At 44.6% G+C, this 17,808-nt stretch overlaps 1 protein-coding gene across 1 annotated transcript; it reads left to right on the top strand.

Moving 5' to 3' along the window:
- The first annotated feature begins 6,889 nt into the window (after positions 1-6,889).
- On the top strand, positions 6,890-13,740 carry LOC100568079 (phospholipase A2 homolog otoconin-22). Its single transcript, XM_062965854.1, has 4 exons — positions 6,890-8,246; positions 10,877-11,021; positions 13,144-13,250; positions 13,439-13,740. Exons 1-4 carry the CDS (start codon positions 8,207-8,209, stop codon positions 13,582-13,584), a joined length of 438 nt encoding a protein of 145 aa, XP_062821924.1. The 5' UTR covers positions 6,890-8,206; the 3' UTR covers positions 13,585-13,740.
- The last annotated feature ends 4,068 nt before the right edge of the window (positions 13,741-17,808 follow it).

Here is a 17,808-nt window from a genome sequence, read left to right as displayed (position 1 = left end):
TCCATTGCGTCCTAGTCTCCTAGTCTCCTTTGATTTCCCCTCACATCTTGATCCACGGCCCTCATCCTGTCTCCTCTCTGCCTTCTCTTCTGCAGGCTAAACATGCCCAGCTCTTGAAGATGCTTCTACCTTGCTGTAACTTCAAACCATTACACTTGGTCCTGTTCTCTTGGCCAACAGACAACTATCATGATCCTGACTCTCTGTAGCAGCACTGGGAGTTTTTAAAGATAACCATCATGTAACTCCACATTGGGTTGTTGTATGTTTTCCGGGCTGTCTGGCCATGTTCTAGAAGTATTCTCTCCTGACGTTTCGCCCACATCTATGGCAGGCATCCTCAGAGGTTGTGAGGTATGGAGAAACTAAGCAAGGAAGGTGGAAAGTCCAGGGTGAGAAAACTCCACATTCTTCTCTTCTCCAGACTCGACATGCCCAGCTCCCTCAATCTCTCTTGAATAGGTTAGATCAGTGGTTTCCAAGCTTTTTTTGACTAGGGACCACTTTGTCCAGGGACCGCTTTGACCAGAGATCACTTGACTAGGAACCACTTTGACCAGAAATCACTTGACCAAGGACCACTTTGTCCAGGGACCACTTTGACCAGAGATCACTTTGTCCTGGGACCACTTTGTCCAGGGACCACTTTGACTAAGGACCTCTTGACCAGAGATCGCTTGACCAAGGACCCCTTTGTCCAGGGACCTCTTTATCCAGGGACTACTTTGACCAGAGATCACTTGACCAAGGACCACTTTGTCCAGGAACCACTTTGACCAGAGATCACTTTGTCCAGGAACCACTTTGTCCAGGGACCACTTTGACTAAGGACCTCTTGATCAGAGACCACTTTGACCAGAGATCACTTGACCAAGGACCCCTTTGTCCAGTGACCTCTTTATCCAGGGACCACTTTGATCAGAGATCACTTTGTCCTGGGACCACTTTGTCCAGGAACCACTTAGACCAGAGATCACTTTGTCCTGGGGCCACTTTGTCCAGGGACCACTTTGACTAAGGACCTCTTGATCAGAGACCACTTTGACCAGAGATCACTTGACCAAGGACCCCTTTGTCCAGTGACCTCTTTATCCAGGGACCACTTTGATCAGAGATCACTTTGTCCTGGGACCACTTTGTCCAGGAACCACTTAGACCAGAGATCACTTTGTCCTGGGGCCACTTTGTCCAGGGACCACTTTGACTAAGGACCTCTTGATCAGAGACCACTTTGACCAGAGATCACTTGACCAAGGACCCCTTTGTCCAGTGACCTCTTTATCCAGGGACCACTTTGACCAGAGATCACTTTGTCCAGGAACCACTTTGTCCAGGGACCACTTTGACTAAGGACCTCTTGATCAGAGACCACTTTGACCAGAGATCACTTGACCAAGGACCCCTTTGTCCAGTAACCTCTTTATCCAGGGACCACTTTGATCAGAGATCACTTTGTCCTGGGACCACTTTGTCCAGGAACCACTTAGACCAGAGATCACTTTGTCCTGGGGCCACTTTGTCCAGGGACCACTTTGACTAAGGACCTCTTGATCAGAGACCACTTTGACCAGAGATAACTTGACCAAGACCCCTTTATCCAGGGACTTCTTTATCAAGGAACCACTTTGTCCAGAGATCACTTGACCGGAGACTACTTTGACCAGGGACCCCTTTGACCAGGGACCACTCTCCAACATTAGTACCAGAAGGGTTACGAATCAGTTTTTGGTCAACTTGAGATTCGGTTTGGTTATGTGGGGTGCCGATTCAGAAAATGGCATTGGATAGACCACATCAGCTCTAGTTTCTCATACCAAACATATGCCATCCAGTAGTCGCCATCTTTAAACCATATTTAATAATCTAGAGCTGATGTGGTCTATCCAATGCAATTTTCTGGATCAGCACCCCAAATAACCCCAGGATCAGACCTAAAAACGAAGACACTAAGGTGCCATCGCTTCCAGGCGCCACATGGACTGCTCAGGGGGAAGGAGGAGGAGGAGAAGCAGCAGTCAGGAGGCTTGTCATGTCTTTCATGGGTAATCAGCCTCTCTCCTCCTGACATCCCTGTTTCCTTGGCACTATAAGAGAGTTTTGCGAGACCAGTCACTCTTGTTTACAACAGTGTAGCAATGGTGAGGGTGCGGACCATACTTTAGTACTTGGGGACCACTGGTGGTCCATGGACTACAGGTTGGGAACCACTGGGTTAGATGGACCAGTAGCTTCATTCAGTGGAGGACAATGCCTTGTCTTTCTATTGCGATGGAAGAATCTATTATCCAAAATGCTTTTTGGATTTCTCCATCCTCCCTCCCTACTTCTGGAACGGTGTGTCTTGCAATGCCGGTTGGGGTGTTGCCCCAATTTGGACAACTCCTTTTCCTACAAAGCAGGACTTAAGCCTCTCAAAGAACAAGCAATGTCAACAATGCCATGTTCCTCCTGAGCCAAACCCTTCTAATCATTGTTCTTGTAGGAATCATTGACAGTCCAGTTAATCTGCCTCTCTTCCAATTCCACAAACTGGGAATTACCCACCAGTGTTTTGGGGTGAGACTCGAAGCCGAAGCTGGAGGAGGAGAAGGAGGAATATCAGTCATGGTTGTTGTCTTCTCCAAGGGAAGGATTTGGGGGTTCCCCTAATATATCACATGCCAATCTATGTCGATCTGTCCTACTCAGGCGACCTAAGGATGAAGAATGTGAAGGAGATGAGTCACAGCAGAATGACTTCGTTGGATTGCAAATCCTGTTCCTTTTGAGTTTTGAAACTAAAGTGATGGAAGTAGTCGTCATGAAATGGCTTGGAGTTGCATCTGTCTGTGAAGAAGTATCACTGACATATATAAAGTTGAGTTGGGCTATTGCATGATATTCTCAAAAGCGGAGTGGAGACGTAGAGCTCACTGTCCCATCTTGCTGGCCACCCAGACCTGCTGGATTACAATTCCATGTTGACATGGATGATAGGCATTGGAATCAAACACTGTCGGGTTGTGAAAGACAACTGTAATCAAAATACAGAACATGAGTTGCTTGAACTTCTATTTTCAGAATCTCTTGACTGCACTTTTTGGGAGCTGTAGTCCCTTCCCCCAGTCGATAATATGATGCCCACATCATGTGGGGTAGCATTTGTTTTTCTGCCCACATTGTGTGGATTACATTGTGGTAGGAGAATAGGGGTTTTGCATCTGGTATTTGACACAAAGGGAAACGGAGAAGGACAAAGAATACTGGTTCCACCTGCCGAAAACTGGCATTTCATGTTTAGACTTGAGTCTCGTCTCCAAGACTTTTCACGTAACCACATGAAATTCCAAAATCCAAAACAATCCAAAGATTCTGGCTCCCTAAGATTTTCTGTACCCAAAAACAGCAGAGCATCCAATAATATGCAAAAACAGGATACTTATAGTTGAGCATTCAGCTCACAGCAAGCAGAGCGTGAAGTGCCACGTGGCTGAAAGGAATTTAGAGCTTAGGAGGGAAAGATACAAAAATGGGATACTTATAGTTGAGCATTCAGCTCACAGCAAGCAGAGAGTGAAGTGCCATGTGGCTGTAAAGAATTTAGAGCTTAGGAGGGAAAGATACAAAAATGGGGTACTTAAAGTTGAGCATTCAGCTCACAGCAAGCAGAGAGTGAAGTGCCATGTGGCTGTAAAGAATTTAGAACTTAGGAGGGAAAGATACAAAAACGGGATACTTATAGTTGAGCATTCAGCTCACAGCAAGCAGAGAGTGAAGTACCATATGGCTGTAAAGAATTTAGAGCTCAGGAGGGAAAGATACAAAAACGGGATACTTATAGTTGAGCATTCAGCTTACAGCAAGCAGAGCGTGAAGTGCCACGTGGCTGAAAGGAATTTAGAGCTTAGGAGGGAAAGATACAAAAACGGGATACTTATAGTTGAGCATTCAGCTTACAGCAAGCAGAGCGTGAAGTGCCACGTGGCTGAAAGGAATTTAGAGCTCAGGAGGGAAAGATACAAAAACGGGATACTTATAGTTGAGCATTCAGCTTACAGCAAGCAGAGCGTGAAGTGCCACGTGGCTGAAAGGAATTTAGAGCTTAGGAGGGAAAGATACAAAAACGGGATACTTATAGTTGAGCATTCAGCTCACAGCAAGCAGAGAGTGAAGTGCCATGTGGCTGTAAAGAATTTAGAGCTCAGGAGGGAAGGATACAAAAACGGGATACTTATAGTTGAGCATTCAGCTCACAGCAAGCAGAGCTTGAAGTGCCACGTGGCTGTAAAGAATTTAGAGCTTAGGAGGGAAAGATACAAAAATGGGGTACTTATAGGTGAGCATTCAGCTCACAGCAAGCAGAGCTTGAAGTGCCACGTGGCTGTAAAACATTTAGAGCTTCGGAGGCAAAGATCCAGAGGTCTGTCTTTAAAATCACTAAAGGTTAAGCGGCTGAGCGGGGAAAGGAAGGAGCCTGATGTTGTTAGGAATTGTGGGAGTTGAAGTCCAAAACATTTGGAGGGCTGAAGTTTGCCCAGGCCTGCTGTAGAATGAATGCATTTTTATCTCACTTGAACTGCCATGTTTCAATGAATTGTCATTTGGGGAGCCACTTTGGCAGGGAAGGCTAAAGACCTTGCAAAACAACAAAGCATTGAGCCATGGCAGTTCAAGTGGTGTCAAACATTAATTGTATAGTGTAGATGCACTTTCTGCGCTAGAGATCAGGACACAATGGAGTCATGGGTTCAAATGGCAGGAAAGGAGACTCCACCCAAATATTAGGAAGAACCTCTTGATAGTAAGAGCGGAATATGCTGGACTAGATGGCCCCCGGGGTTTCTTCCAACCGTATAATTCTATGATTCAAAGCCATCAGAACCCAATTTGGGTTTCCAAGCAGCCCCAAAAGTTCCCCGCAATGTTTCCATTCCTTCTCGTGCTTCCATAAGCAACTCCACTGACCCAACAACCCGAAATATGTTGGCACCAAAACTAGGTATCACATCATGCGGCTTCCAGGACAAAGAAAATAGTGCCTAGTGGTGATCGTCCTGGTAAAGCTGCCCATTCTGTTCAATGATGGCTTTGTGATGCTGCCGAAAGGCAACTCTTGTGTATTCTCCTTTGCTTCTCTGACATTTGGCCTTCTGGTCGGGCGTACCTGGAGGGAAGAAAAGTGATACGTCCCTTTTGCTTATCTCCTTCCTGATATCAACTCTTTTCAGTTATTGCCATGTCTCAGGAGGTCCGTTTTGAGACATGATCTCAGCCGATCCAGTCATTTGTTTACCTTGGTGGGGAGACAGGACACAAAACCACCTGTTATCCACCTACCTATCCTTTTCTTTCTGCGCATTATCTGAACAATAAGGAAAAGCCTATCATTAGCCAAGAACAGAAGAAGCATCTATTTACAGTAAGCGGCCGTTCCAGTTCAATGGTGGACTCTATGCCAGTCTGCTTCAGGCTTTAGTATGAACCTTTAAGAGTCTTGGATAAATCTAATCCACTGTCATGATCTCCAATCTTTGACATCTCCGGTCGGCAGACAAAGAACAGATGCCAGCCATAAAACGGGCCAGCCATAAAACTTCAATGACCCTCTGGTATGCAACAGCCCCTATATAAGTGGGCCAAAGAGAAGGTTCTGGTATTCGGTACAATAAAAATCTGTTGGAATCTACCAGCGTGTCTTGGTGCTTCAAGGGTCTTGGACAAATCTAATCCACTGTCATGATCTCCAATCCTTGACATCTCCGGTCGGCTGACAAAGAACAGATGCCAGCCATAAAACGGGCCAGCCATAAAACTTCAATGACCCTCTGGTATGCAACAGCCCCTATATAAATGGGCCAAAGAGAAGGTTCTGGTATTAGGTACAATAAAAATCTGTTGGAATGTACCAGCGTGTCTTGGTACTTTTTCGGTGGAAGACTGACCCACAGCACAGCTGGGAGAAGAGGATCCGACATCCACATCAATGGGAGCAAAGTATCTACATCAGTTGTTTCCAATCTTTGTTCCTCCGGGTGTTTGGACTTCAACTCTCAGAAACCCCAGCCATCTTACCAGCTGTTAGGAATTGTGGGAGCTGAAGTCCAAAACACCTGGAGGACCAAAGGTTGGGAACCACTGATCTAGACGGAGGGAAGTCATAGGCCTCTCAGTGTGAACAATTGATGGAACTACTCAAATTGAGACTAACAGTTGGTTTTAGAAGGCTTTCATGGCTGGGATCACAGGGCTGTTGTATGTTTTCTGGGATGTATGGCCATGTTCCAGAAGTATTCTCTCCTGACGTTTCGCCCACATCTATGGCAGGCATCCTCAGAGGTTGTGAGGTCTGTAGGTCCGTTGACGAAGGGACTACGAATACACAACACTCACGGGCGCTTAACTCTGTGATGCATTCATAACTGCGACATAGGATTCCAGCCACCCTTCCCATATACATATACCTCACAACTTCTGAGGATGCCTGCCATAGATGTGGGCGAAACGTCAGGATGCTAATTGAGGTGATTAACTACAACATTCACACTGGCCTCCAACTGACAAAGAGTTCTTCTCTCACCCTGGACTTTCCACAGATATATATAAACCTTCCTTGCTTAGTTTCTCCACACCTCACAACCTCAGAGGATGCCTGCCATAGATGTGGGCGAAACGACAGGAGAGAATACTTCTGGAACATGGCCATACAGCCCGGAAAACATACAACAACCTAGTTGGTTTTAGGCCCCCAGCATTCAAAGATGAGTATCAACTAATATGAGGATGCTTATGGGACTCCAGTGTTTTCAAATTCTCACCAGATTTGTACCTCTTAGGTTAATATGTTGCTCAGAAACTCCATTGTCCTCCAGGTTTACTCATCCCTTGTGTGCCAAGGCAGGTCTCAGCAGTTGAGATCAAGCATAAGTTGTGGCAGTGGTTCCCAACCTGTGGTCTGTGGACCACAAGTGGTTCCAAGAACTAAGATATGGTCCACAGCCTCACCGTTACAACACCGTTGCAACAAGAGCAACTGGTGTTGTGAAACCCTCATATAGTGCCAAGGTAAGGAGGAAGTTGGGAGGGGAGAGGATGACTACCCACAAAAGGCACGACAACAAGTCTCCTGACTGCTGCTTCTCCTCCTCCCTCCCCTTGAGTGGAGCCATTCCATGTGGTTCTTGGTGTCTTTGTTTTTAGGCCTGTTCCTTGGGTTATTTGGGGCACTGATTCAGAAAATTGCATTGAATAGACCACATCAGCTCTAGATTATTAAATATGGTTTTCTGTGTGCGAGCAGATGGCAATTACTGGATGGTATGTGTTCTGTATCAGAAAATAGAGCTGATGTGGTCTATCCAATGCAGCTTTCTTGGTGTCTTCGTTCAGGGGTTATTTAGGATGCTGATTCAGAATATTGCATTGGATAGATCACATCAGCTCTACATTATTAAATGTGGTTTTCAGTGGGCGAGCAGAATGCGAGTACTGGATGGCATATGTTCTGTATCAGAAGCTAGAGCTGATGTGGTCTATCCAATGCAGCTTTCTTGGTGTCTTCGTTCAGAGGTTATTTGGGATGCTGATTCAGAACATTGCATTGGATAGACCACATCAGCTCTAGATGATCAAATATGGTTTTCTGTGTGCGAGCAGATGGCGATTACTGGATGGTATGTGTTCTGTATCAGAAAATAGAGCTGATGTGGTCTATCCAATGCAGTTTTCTGAATCAGCACCCCAAATAACCAAACTGAATCTAAAGTTGATCAAAAACTGATTTGTAACCCTTTTATGAATGTTGGTCCCTGGTCAAAGTGCTCCCTGGTCAAGTGGTTCCTGATCAAAAAAAGAAGTACAGAGTTATAAGGACTTGTTTGAGTGTCCCAAAACAATAACAACCATTCTATATGAATCCCTTTCCTCTCAAGGGGCTTAAAAATAAATCGCAGACCCCACGGCCCACATCATCTGATGGGCAGCATGCAAAGTCGGAAAATAAAGTTAAAAACTCCCGGTCTGATGAGGTTCTTAGATAATTATGGTCCATTTGCTTTGTTTGCTTTCAGCCATTGAGTGTAAACAGTTGGAGAAAGAGGTCATTTTACAGAAATATCTGGTGGGGATTGCTTATAAAAGGAAGCACTCTGCGTCTGGAAAGGCTGTACCGAACTATCTTGTCCAAAACTAGACAACAGCCTTTGGGGATTGCTTTCGTTCACAGGTGGAGATGAAGAACGTTGTTCTCTTCGTACTGGTTTTGGCCTGCGGTAAGTGAGTATTTCTACACCTATCTATCTAAAGCAGGGCTGAAGGTCTAGAACAGTGGTTCTCGACCTGTGGATCCCCAGATATGTTGGCCTTCAACTCCTAACAGCTGGTAAACTGGTTGGGATTTCTGGGAGTTGTAGGCCAAAACATCTGGGGACTCATAGATTGAGAACCACTGGCCATTTCCCAAGACTGGGATCTACCACAAGACACACAAACTCCTCAAAAGTGGCCAAAATTCAGCAAGTAAAATAGGAGTGCGATTCCTGGGAGATCCAGGAGTAGTATTTCCTTGCTTGCTCTCTCTCCCTGGCCTATTTTTTTTTTGAATGAGCCAACTGGGATGGATGGTTATTGAGGGGTTGAAAACCTGCCCTAAAGACACCAGATCTTTTCTTGGAAGCAAAGTAGGAATAGCCCTGGTTAGTAGACATGTCCAAAAAATCGTTTTGAATCGTATATCGGAATTATTTCGGATTGTTCTCGCTTTTTGATACGCATTCCGAGACATTGTCTCACAGCGCAACCAGCAATGTAATTCGAACCATTGTTGGCCCATTCTCTAATTGTCTCTTAATGTTTCGTTAATTTTTTCCCCCCAAAAAATTTTTTTAATATATTTTTAAAAATATTTAAAAAATGTTTTTGTTTCTGCAACCTACCTTGAATGGGAGCTTAGCGCAGCCTAACATGGCTGCCGCTCCCCGGCCTATCAGAAGCTTCCACAATGGCCGCAAAGGTGGGAGCTAACGTTCTTCCACATGGAAGATTGCCATACAAGCCCGGTGTGTAGCAATTGCGCATGCGCATCCGCCATTTTAGAAACATTTAGAATCATTACGAATTTTCGGAAATATCCGAAATTTTTGGGTGAAAAAAATCGGAAATATTTTCTATATCGAAGCGCCAGCCAGCGCCCCCTACATTTTTTTCATCGATCGGACATGCCTACTGGTTAGTACTTGAATAGGAGACTGCTAAAGCATTCCAAATGCTTTAGGGCATATCTGAGAGGAAGGGAGTGGCAAAACCATCTCGTTGCCTAAGGAAACTGTATGAAACTCATGGGATCACCATACATCTAGAGGTAGCCTGAAGGCACCTAGAGCCAATCCTAGATTTTCACTGGGATTGGATCCGTAACAGCTAACATGGAATCATGGCACTATAATTCTATCAAATATTTGGGTCTGGGTTATCATGGTTGAGGGCAGGAAATATTGTCCTGGCTCCCATTTGGTTTCATGACCATGTCAAGTCATCACAAGGCATCACCATGAAGCAAGCTGAGTGAGTCCAAGATATCCTTCGGTCATCCAAGCTCCAAGATCAAGAATCTCCCCAGCTCCAAATATGTAATTTCTACTTGAAATGTGGAGCTGGACCTCCTATAACAATGGTTCTACCCAATGGAAGATGGAAGCTCTGAGGTCAGTGGGTTGGTGACTCCATTCTAGGTCAAGGCATTATCCTGGATCTGTTTCTGAGAGCTTGAGTTCAGTGTTCACCTTGGGTAACTCCTTGAGTAGATTTACCGCTCTGCTAACCTCTGAGCTGGTAGCTTCACTCTAGTCCTAAAGAAGCACCATCTTCTTTGCACCCTTGTTCTCCAAGTCAACCATCCTTCCCCTCCCTATGACTCTCCTTTCTACTCCTTCTGTTGTGACTCAGCTGGAGCTTCAGAGTGACCCTGATGGGGATTATGGGATTCAGGTTCAAGATGATGGGATTCAGGTTCAAGATTACTCTGATGGGAATTCTGGGATTCAGGTTCAAGATGATGGGATTCAGGTTCAAGATGACTCTGATGGGAATTATGGGATTCAGGTTCAAGATGATGGGATTCAGGTTCAAGATGACTCTGATGGGAATTATGGGATTCAGGTTCAAGATGATGGGATTCAGGTTCAAGATGATGGGATTCAGGTTCAAGATGACTCTGATGGGGATTATGGGATTCAGGTTCAAGATGACTCTGATGGGGATTATGGGATTCAGGTTCAGAGTGTTCCTGCTGTGGAAGATGAGGAACAAGGAGGCTTTCCCACGGCAGGGAATGGTGTTGATAATACTGAAGCTAGCCAGGTGCAAATTGACTCAGGAAGGGAGGACAGCTCTATAGCATTCAGACAGATGCGAATGCTATTGAGCTGTCTGGCCTTGACAAAACAGAATCTTTGGATTGAGCTGGCCGTTTGGAATTCAGGGTTCAAAGAAGTGTTAGAATAGCAAACAAGAGGGAGGTCAGAGGCCAAAGAAATGCTTTCATGCTATGCAAAGGGTATTAAAAGAGTGTGCTGAGAGGGAAATCTTTGTCAAAGCAACTTCTCATTCGAGTCAAGAAGCAAGCTCTTGCTTTCCCAGATTATCTTGCAGCCTTTGTGTGTTCATGTTCATGGGACTTTGTCATGATTAATGGAACCTGGTTTTATGCCTAATGTTTTCTTGGATTATTCTTTATAGCCTTGTTTTGCAATCCTTTGGAACTTTACTTTGGCTTTTAAAAAAATATATTTATTTCCTATTTCCTTATAAATTACAAAAGACTTCAACCTGTGTGCAGCCTGGTGTATTTAGAAAGGTGAAGCTACCCTGAGGTGTGACACCTTCTGCCTTGTTGCTCTTCCAGGGCCGGTTCTTGTGACCGGCGTTGCCTCCCAGTTGAATGAGATGATCCAGCTGAGCACTGTGACCTTCAGCCTGGCCAACTTCACCAATTACGGATGCCACTGTGGACCAGGGACTCAAGGGTTTCCCGTGGATGACATTGACAGGTGAGGCCCATCTAAGGTGACTTGCATTCCAACCATTTAGCATGGGTGGGCAAATTCTCCAAAGGGATGTGAACACATCATTTTCAGTAATGCTAGAAATTTAGGAACTGGAGGAAATTTTCATCTGGAGATCAAAATGTCAAGTGTGGGAGACAGTGGCTTTATACATCTTTCCTTGCTCGAACTCAGTGATTCCCAAACTCTGGTCCTCCGGAGTTTTGGACTAAAATTCCCAGCACTTTGGCCTATGGTCAGAGATTCTGGGATCTGAAGTCCAAAACACCAGGGGGACGAGTTTGGGAATCATTGCTCTAATTGAGGCATCATAGCCTAATGGGCATCAATACACATTGGGGTTCTTCTCAATGTCTATCCAGATTTGTTGTTGTGTGCCTTCAAAGTTACTTCTGATTTAAGGTAAACCTGGGGTTCTTCTAGCAAAATTTGTAAGGAGTTATTTCTCCCTAGTTATGTTGTAGTACAGCCTGAACCTGAGGCTGATGGGTTCACCGATTGTTTAGAGAGAATTGTGGGATTTCCTGGGACACAAAGTGAGGAAGATTCAAGTCAGAGAAATGATGGTTGTCTCTGGGGAAAACCTAACTCATAAAGTACAAGACTCCAAGGTCAGTCAGAAGATCCAGAAACTACAACATTAGGCAAGGAGTCGGGCGAAGAGCTTGTCAGGGTATTGTGAATTGTGTGAAATGTTAAAATCAATCTAGGCTGTTAGGAATGTTTTTCTGTATGAGTTTCAGCAAAGAACCTGCTTTGATTGATGTAACACAGGACCAATGGGGTCAAGTCTGATTGACCGGGACTTCCTTCGTGATCTGTGGAATGCAGGGGAGTGTTCTGTGTTCGGCATGAGCGTTCACTGAAGATGGACGATGAATGTTATGCTCCGTAGCTGAGGAGACACTGCCATGTGTCTGGGACTTATTGCAAATGACTGCAACTGTATATAGTGATGTAAATAAAGTTTAAGTACCGTTGGATTTTCAACTGAACCTTCGACTGCTGGTGTTTTGTTGACCAGTGCTGATTCTCCGCATGAGAAGGCAGCCTGGAGAAGGAGGGATCGGTGAGACCAGGATGATGATTTTTGGAACCCACTCTGCACGGCAACCAGAGTCTCACCCATCGTCTCCCTGACAGAGCTAAGGGATAGGCAACAGAAGCCTTCGTTTACAGATTAGAGCAGAAAATAGACAGCTCCGGTCAGAGCATTTATATGGGAAAGTTGAGAATTAGTGGGAAAAGAAATGACTTCATGTGTGTCTATTAATAAGAAAGTTGTTTACCTAAGAGTTAGTTCAGGCAACGTAGCGTTCAAAGGAGAAGCTAGGCCTGAGTTCTCCGGTTCTCATTTCAAGTCAAATCTTGGTTTTGGATTTAAGTATCCTGGAAGCTTTTTATGTTCTTGTTTTTGCATTCTTGCTCAAGTTTTACTAAGTATATCTTTGTTTGTGGATTTATGCTGTACTTGTGACTTTTCTAGCTATTCCTGGACTATATTACCATGGGATTTGCATGAGACTTTTGGATTATTTCCCGATTATCACCTATTGCTAACTCTTCCTTGGAATTATACGCCTTCTTTCCTTATTCCTGATTTTTCGTATATTTGTATACGTACATACGATTTTTCGTATGTTTTTACAATAAGCTGTTTCCTTATATTCTGGACTTTTGTGTGGTGCTGTGGTCATAAGGGTCTCCAACAAGTTAATACTTGGATTTTGGGGTTGTTTTTGTTGGTTTCAGCTGTTCAGAAACCTAAAGCAGCCATAGTTTTTTGAACTATCTCCTTGCTCCCTTCCCTTTCCCAACCAGAGGATTCTGGTCAAGATATGCTTTGATTTCAGAAGGATCTTGAGGAATCCTCAGGGTGAAACACATCTTCTCCAAGGATACCTCAAAATCTAAAATGCATGTGATCATCTGGAGGATTCGGGAAGGCCCGAGCATTAAAAGATCTCAAGGTAGACAACATCATCTGAAGAGGTTCCCATGAGCATACCTGAGACAACCATCTTACATAGGTTCTGGAAGCTACCAGAGAATGCCGGGCGATGCTACCAATGTTGACTGTTGTCCTCGCTGTTGTCTTTCCCTGCAGGTGTTGTCATGGCCATGACTGTTGCTACAACAAAGCAGAGATGTTTGGTTGTACTCCTCACCTCCACACGTACAGATTCTATGCTCAGAGGGACAAAATTAAATGTGGTAAGTTGGGCAGATGTCAACATCGATGGATGGATGAGATCAGAGATGCTTGACATCTTTAGGAGGTGGTCAAAGATGGTTTCCATGTAGGGAACCCACCACGTGTCTCTTGCCCCATGTAGGGAACCCACCAAGTGTCTCTTGCCCCATCCCATCCATGTCGTTGATAATCCTTCATCTTTCCACAGTCAAGTCAAGAGACCGCTGCGAGAAGCTCATCTGTGAATGTGACCGGAAAGCTGCTAAATGCTTTGGGAAGCATATTTTCACCTACAACCCCCAGTTGAAGAATCATCCCATGGCCAACTGTCAGGCACAACGACCATTTTGTTGAGTCGCATTCCTAAAGGCAAATGGAATTGGCATCTCTACCTGCTTCTTCATCCATTTATTCGTAACATGGACTCCTGATGCTTACTATTATTTCCTTATTACTGGACAACATATGTACATGCACTAAAGTAGCGTTAAATAAACTCCGTAGACAGTGTTATGTGTCTGTGTGAATTCTGGATTTGTCCCTACCGCTAATTTAGTTTGATTTTCAGGAACAAATCTTCTTTGGCAACCATTCTCAAAGCCATAAACGTGTACCCTATAAATTTCATCCTATAAAATGTTTTCTGCTCCAAGGAGACCTGGGCCAGATAAAGGGATGAGGAAGCAGTACTTTGTGTTCTGGAAGTAAGATGTGTCATCTTTATTTATAATAATCTTCTAAGAAGGTTTTATTGGTGCTCAGAAAGAGTTCAGGGAAAAGAAATTCCCTTCCTTAGTCATCTTCTCTTAGCGTCTGCTGAGGATGCGGCTCAAAAAAGAGGTGTCTTCTAAGAATGCTCCAGAGTTGTGTCCAGTAAAGGGCAACCAACATGGTAAAAGGCAGGGATCCTCAAACTTTTTAAGTGGAGGACCAGTTCACGGTCCTTCAGACTGTTGAGGGGCCGGACTATGATGAAATAGTCCAAAATTAGGATTGTTGTTGTTGTGTGTCTTCAAGTCATTTCAGACTTAGGTCAACCCTAAGTCTAAAGTTTAGGACAGGACACAAAACAATGACCTTGGAGGACCACATCTGGCCCATAGGCCTTAGTTTGGGGACCCCTGATCTAGAAGATCTCATAAGGTAAGCAAAGAGACCTCCAAAGACCATCTAGATGGTCTCATAAGACCATAGGTAAGGAAAAGGACTCTCAAAGACCGTCTAGATGATCTCATAAGGCCATCAGAAGACCATAGATGAGAAAAGGGACGTAACAGACCATCTAGATAGTTTCATAAGACCATAGGTAAGGAAAAGGACCCTCAAAGGCCGTCTAGATGATCTCATAAGGCCTTCAGAAGACCACAGATAAGAAAAGGGACCTAAAAGACCATCTAGATGGTTTCATAAGGCCATAGGTAAGGAAAGGGACTCTCAAAGGCCATCTAGACGGTCTCATAGGACCATAGGTAAGGAAAGTGACCTACAAAAGCCATCTAGAAGGTCTCATAAGGCCGTAGCTAAGAAAAGAGACCTTCAAAGACCATCTAGATGATCTTGTAAGACCATAAGTAAGCAAAGAGACCTCCAAAGACCAGATAGACTTAGGTCAACCCTAAGTCTAAAGTTTAGGACAGGGGCCAGTTAAACGACCTTGGAGGGCCACATCCGGCCCACGGGCCTTAGTTTGGGGACCCCTGGTCAAAGGTATGGAAGTCCTGAATCCCTATGAAGAATCATTTAGGTTATGTTTAGCTTGGAGAAGAGAAGGCCAAAGAAGAGACATACAGTGTGTATGGTGGGCATCCATAGCAACGTTCCCTCAACAGGAATTGTATGGACAATGTAGGATCTAGATCTCTATCCCTGAGATCCCTATATCTTGCCCCTTAAGCTGTTTGAGAACTCAGCTCCCAAAAGCCTTAGCTCAGTGGTCCTCAGGTGTTTTGACCTACAACCCTTTGAACCGCCTCTTCTGAGTTGTCTCCTCCTAAAATCCAGTCATTGCATGGTCAGTGGATGGTAGAGGTAGCGGCAAATGTCCAGCAATGGTATCTTCTGAGACCTCTGGAGGACCACTAAAGGCCAAAGAAGAGACATACAGTGCGTATGGTGGGCATCCATAGCAACGTTCCCTCAACAGGAATTGTATGGTCAGTGTAGGATCTAGATCTCTGAGATCCCCATATCTTGACCTGTAAGCTGTTTGAGAACAGCTCCCAAAAGCCTTAGCTCAGTGGTCCTCAGGTGTTTTGACCTACAACCCTTTGAACCACCACTTCTCAGTTGTCGCCTCCTGAATCCAGTCATTGATTGAAAGGTATAGGCAGCGGCAAATATCCAGCAATGGTATCTTCAGAGACCTCCAGAGGACCACTAGAGCAAACATCAAGCTGTTTCTCTGTAGCTCAATGGTTCCCAGTCTGTAGGTCTCAGGTGCTTTGGCCTACAACTCCCAGAAATCCCAGCCAGCTTACCAGCTATTAGGATTTCTGGGAGTTGAGACCCAAAGGTTGAGAACCACTGCTGTAGTTGAATTGTAGAATCATAGAGTTGGAAGAGACCTTGTGGGCCATCCAGTCCAACCCCATTCTGCCAAGAAGCATGAGAATCACATTCAAAGCACCCTGACAGATGGCCATTGAGTCTCTGTTTCAAAGCCTCCAAAGAAGGAGCCTCCACCACAATCCAGGGCAGAAAGTTCCACTGCTGAACAGCTCTCACTGTCAGGAAGTTCTTCCTAATGTTCAGGTGGAATCTCCTTTCCTGAAGTTTGAAGCCATAGTTCCGCATCCTAGTCTTCATGGCAGCAGAAAACAAGCTTGGTCCCTCCTCCCTATGACTTCTCCTCACATCTTGATCCATGGCCCTCATCATGTCTCTTCTACATGCCCAGCTCTTTGAGTCGCTCCTCATAGGGCTTGTTCTCCAGACCCTTGATCATTTGAGTCACCTTCCAGCTTGTCAACATCTTGTCAATATTTCCCTAGAAGAAACATACAGTGTATATGGTGGGCATCCATAGCAATATTCCCATAACAGAAATTATATGGACAATGTAGGACCTGCATATGGTGGGCATCCATAGCAATGTTCCCATAACAGAAATTGTATGGACAATGTAGGACCTGCATATGGTGGGCATCCATAGCAATATTCCCATAACAGAAATTGTATGGACAATGTAGGACCTGCATATGGTGGGCATCCATAGCAATGTTCCCATAACAGAAATTGTATGGACAATGTAGGACCTGCATATGATGGGCATCCATAACAATGTTCCCATAACAGAAATTGTATGGACAATGTAGGACCTGCATATGGTGGGCATCCATAGCAATATTCCCATAACAGAAATTGTATGGACAATGTAGGACCTGCATATGGTGGGCATCCATAGCAATGTTCCCATAACAGAAATTGTATGGACAATGTAGGGCCTGCATATGGTGGGCATCCATAGCAATGTTCCCATAACAGAAATTGTATGGACAATGTAGGACCTGCATATGGTGGGCATCCATAGCAATGTTCCCATAACAGGAATTGTATGGACAATGTAGGACCTGCATATGGTGGGCATCCATAGCAATGTTCCTATAACAGAAATTGTATGGACAATGTAGGACCTGCATATGGTGGGCATCCATAGCAATGTTCCCATAACAGGAATTGTATGGACAATGTAGGACCTGCATATGGTGGGCATCCATAGCAATGTTCCCATAACAGAAATTGTATGGACAATGTAGGACCTGCATATGGTGGGCATCCATAGCAATGTCCCCATAACAGAAATTGTATGGACAATGTAGGACCTGCATATGGTGGGCATCCATAGCAATTTTCCCATAACAGAAATTGTATGGACAATGTAGGACCTGCATATGGTGGGCATCCATAGCAATATTCCCATAACAGAAATTGTATGGACAATGTAGGACCTGCATATGGTGGGCATCCATAGCAATTTTCCCAGAACAGAAATTGTATGGACAATGTAGGACCTGCATATGGTGGGCATCCATAGCAATGTTCCCATAACAGAAATTGTGTGGACAATGTAGGACCTGCATATGGTGGGCATCCATAGCAATGTTCCCATAACAGGAATTGTGTGGACAATGTAGGACCTGCATATGGTGGGCATCCATAGCAATTTTCCCAGAACAGAAATTGTATGGACAATGTAGGACCTGCATATGGTGGGCATCCATAGCAATGTTCCCATAACAGAAATTGTGTGGACAATGTAGGACCTGCATATGGTGGGCATCCATAGCAATTTTCCCAGAACAGAAATTGTATGGACAATGTAGGACTTGCATATGGTGGGCATCCATAGCAACGTTCCCCCAATGGACAATGTAAGATCTAGATCTCTATCCCTGAGATCCTCCTATTTTGATCCTTAATCTGTTTGAGACCTCAGCTCCCAAAAGTCTTAGCAGACTTGGTCAACAGTTAGGAATTCTGGGACTTTAAGTCAAAAAGATCTGGAGAACCAAAGTCTGGAGTCCAGTCCTTTCAGAAGGTCTGCTGCAGACATACCTGCAAGTCAGAAGGATTATAAAG

This window comes from Anolis carolinensis, unplaced genomic scaffold, assembly GCF_035594765.1.
Source record: "Anolis carolinensis isolate JA03-04 unplaced genomic scaffold, rAnoCar3.1.pri scaffold_15, whole genome shotgun sequence".
NCBI classification, from domain to species: Eukaryota; Metazoa; Chordata; class Lepidosauria; order Squamata; family Dactyloidae; genus Anolis; species Anolis carolinensis.
This window is presented reverse-complemented; position numbering and strand designations above follow the sequence as displayed.

What these genes read in the sequence shown, in the direction of transcription:
- LOC100568079 (XM_062965854.1), top strand. Translation starts at nt 8,207, where the DNA reads ATGAAGAACGTTGTTCTCTTCGTACTGGTTTTGGCCTGCG. An exon ending in CGTACTGGTTTTGGCCTGCG is followed by an intron (nt 8,247 to 10,876) that starts GTAAGTGAGTAT and finishes TTGCTCTTCCAG; the next exon opens with GGCCGGTTCTTGTGACCGGC. An exon ending in GAGGGACAAAATTAAATGTG is followed by an intron (nt 13,251 to 13,438) that starts GTAAGTTGGGCA and finishes ATCTTTCCACAG; the next exon opens with TCAAGTCAAGAGACCGCTGC.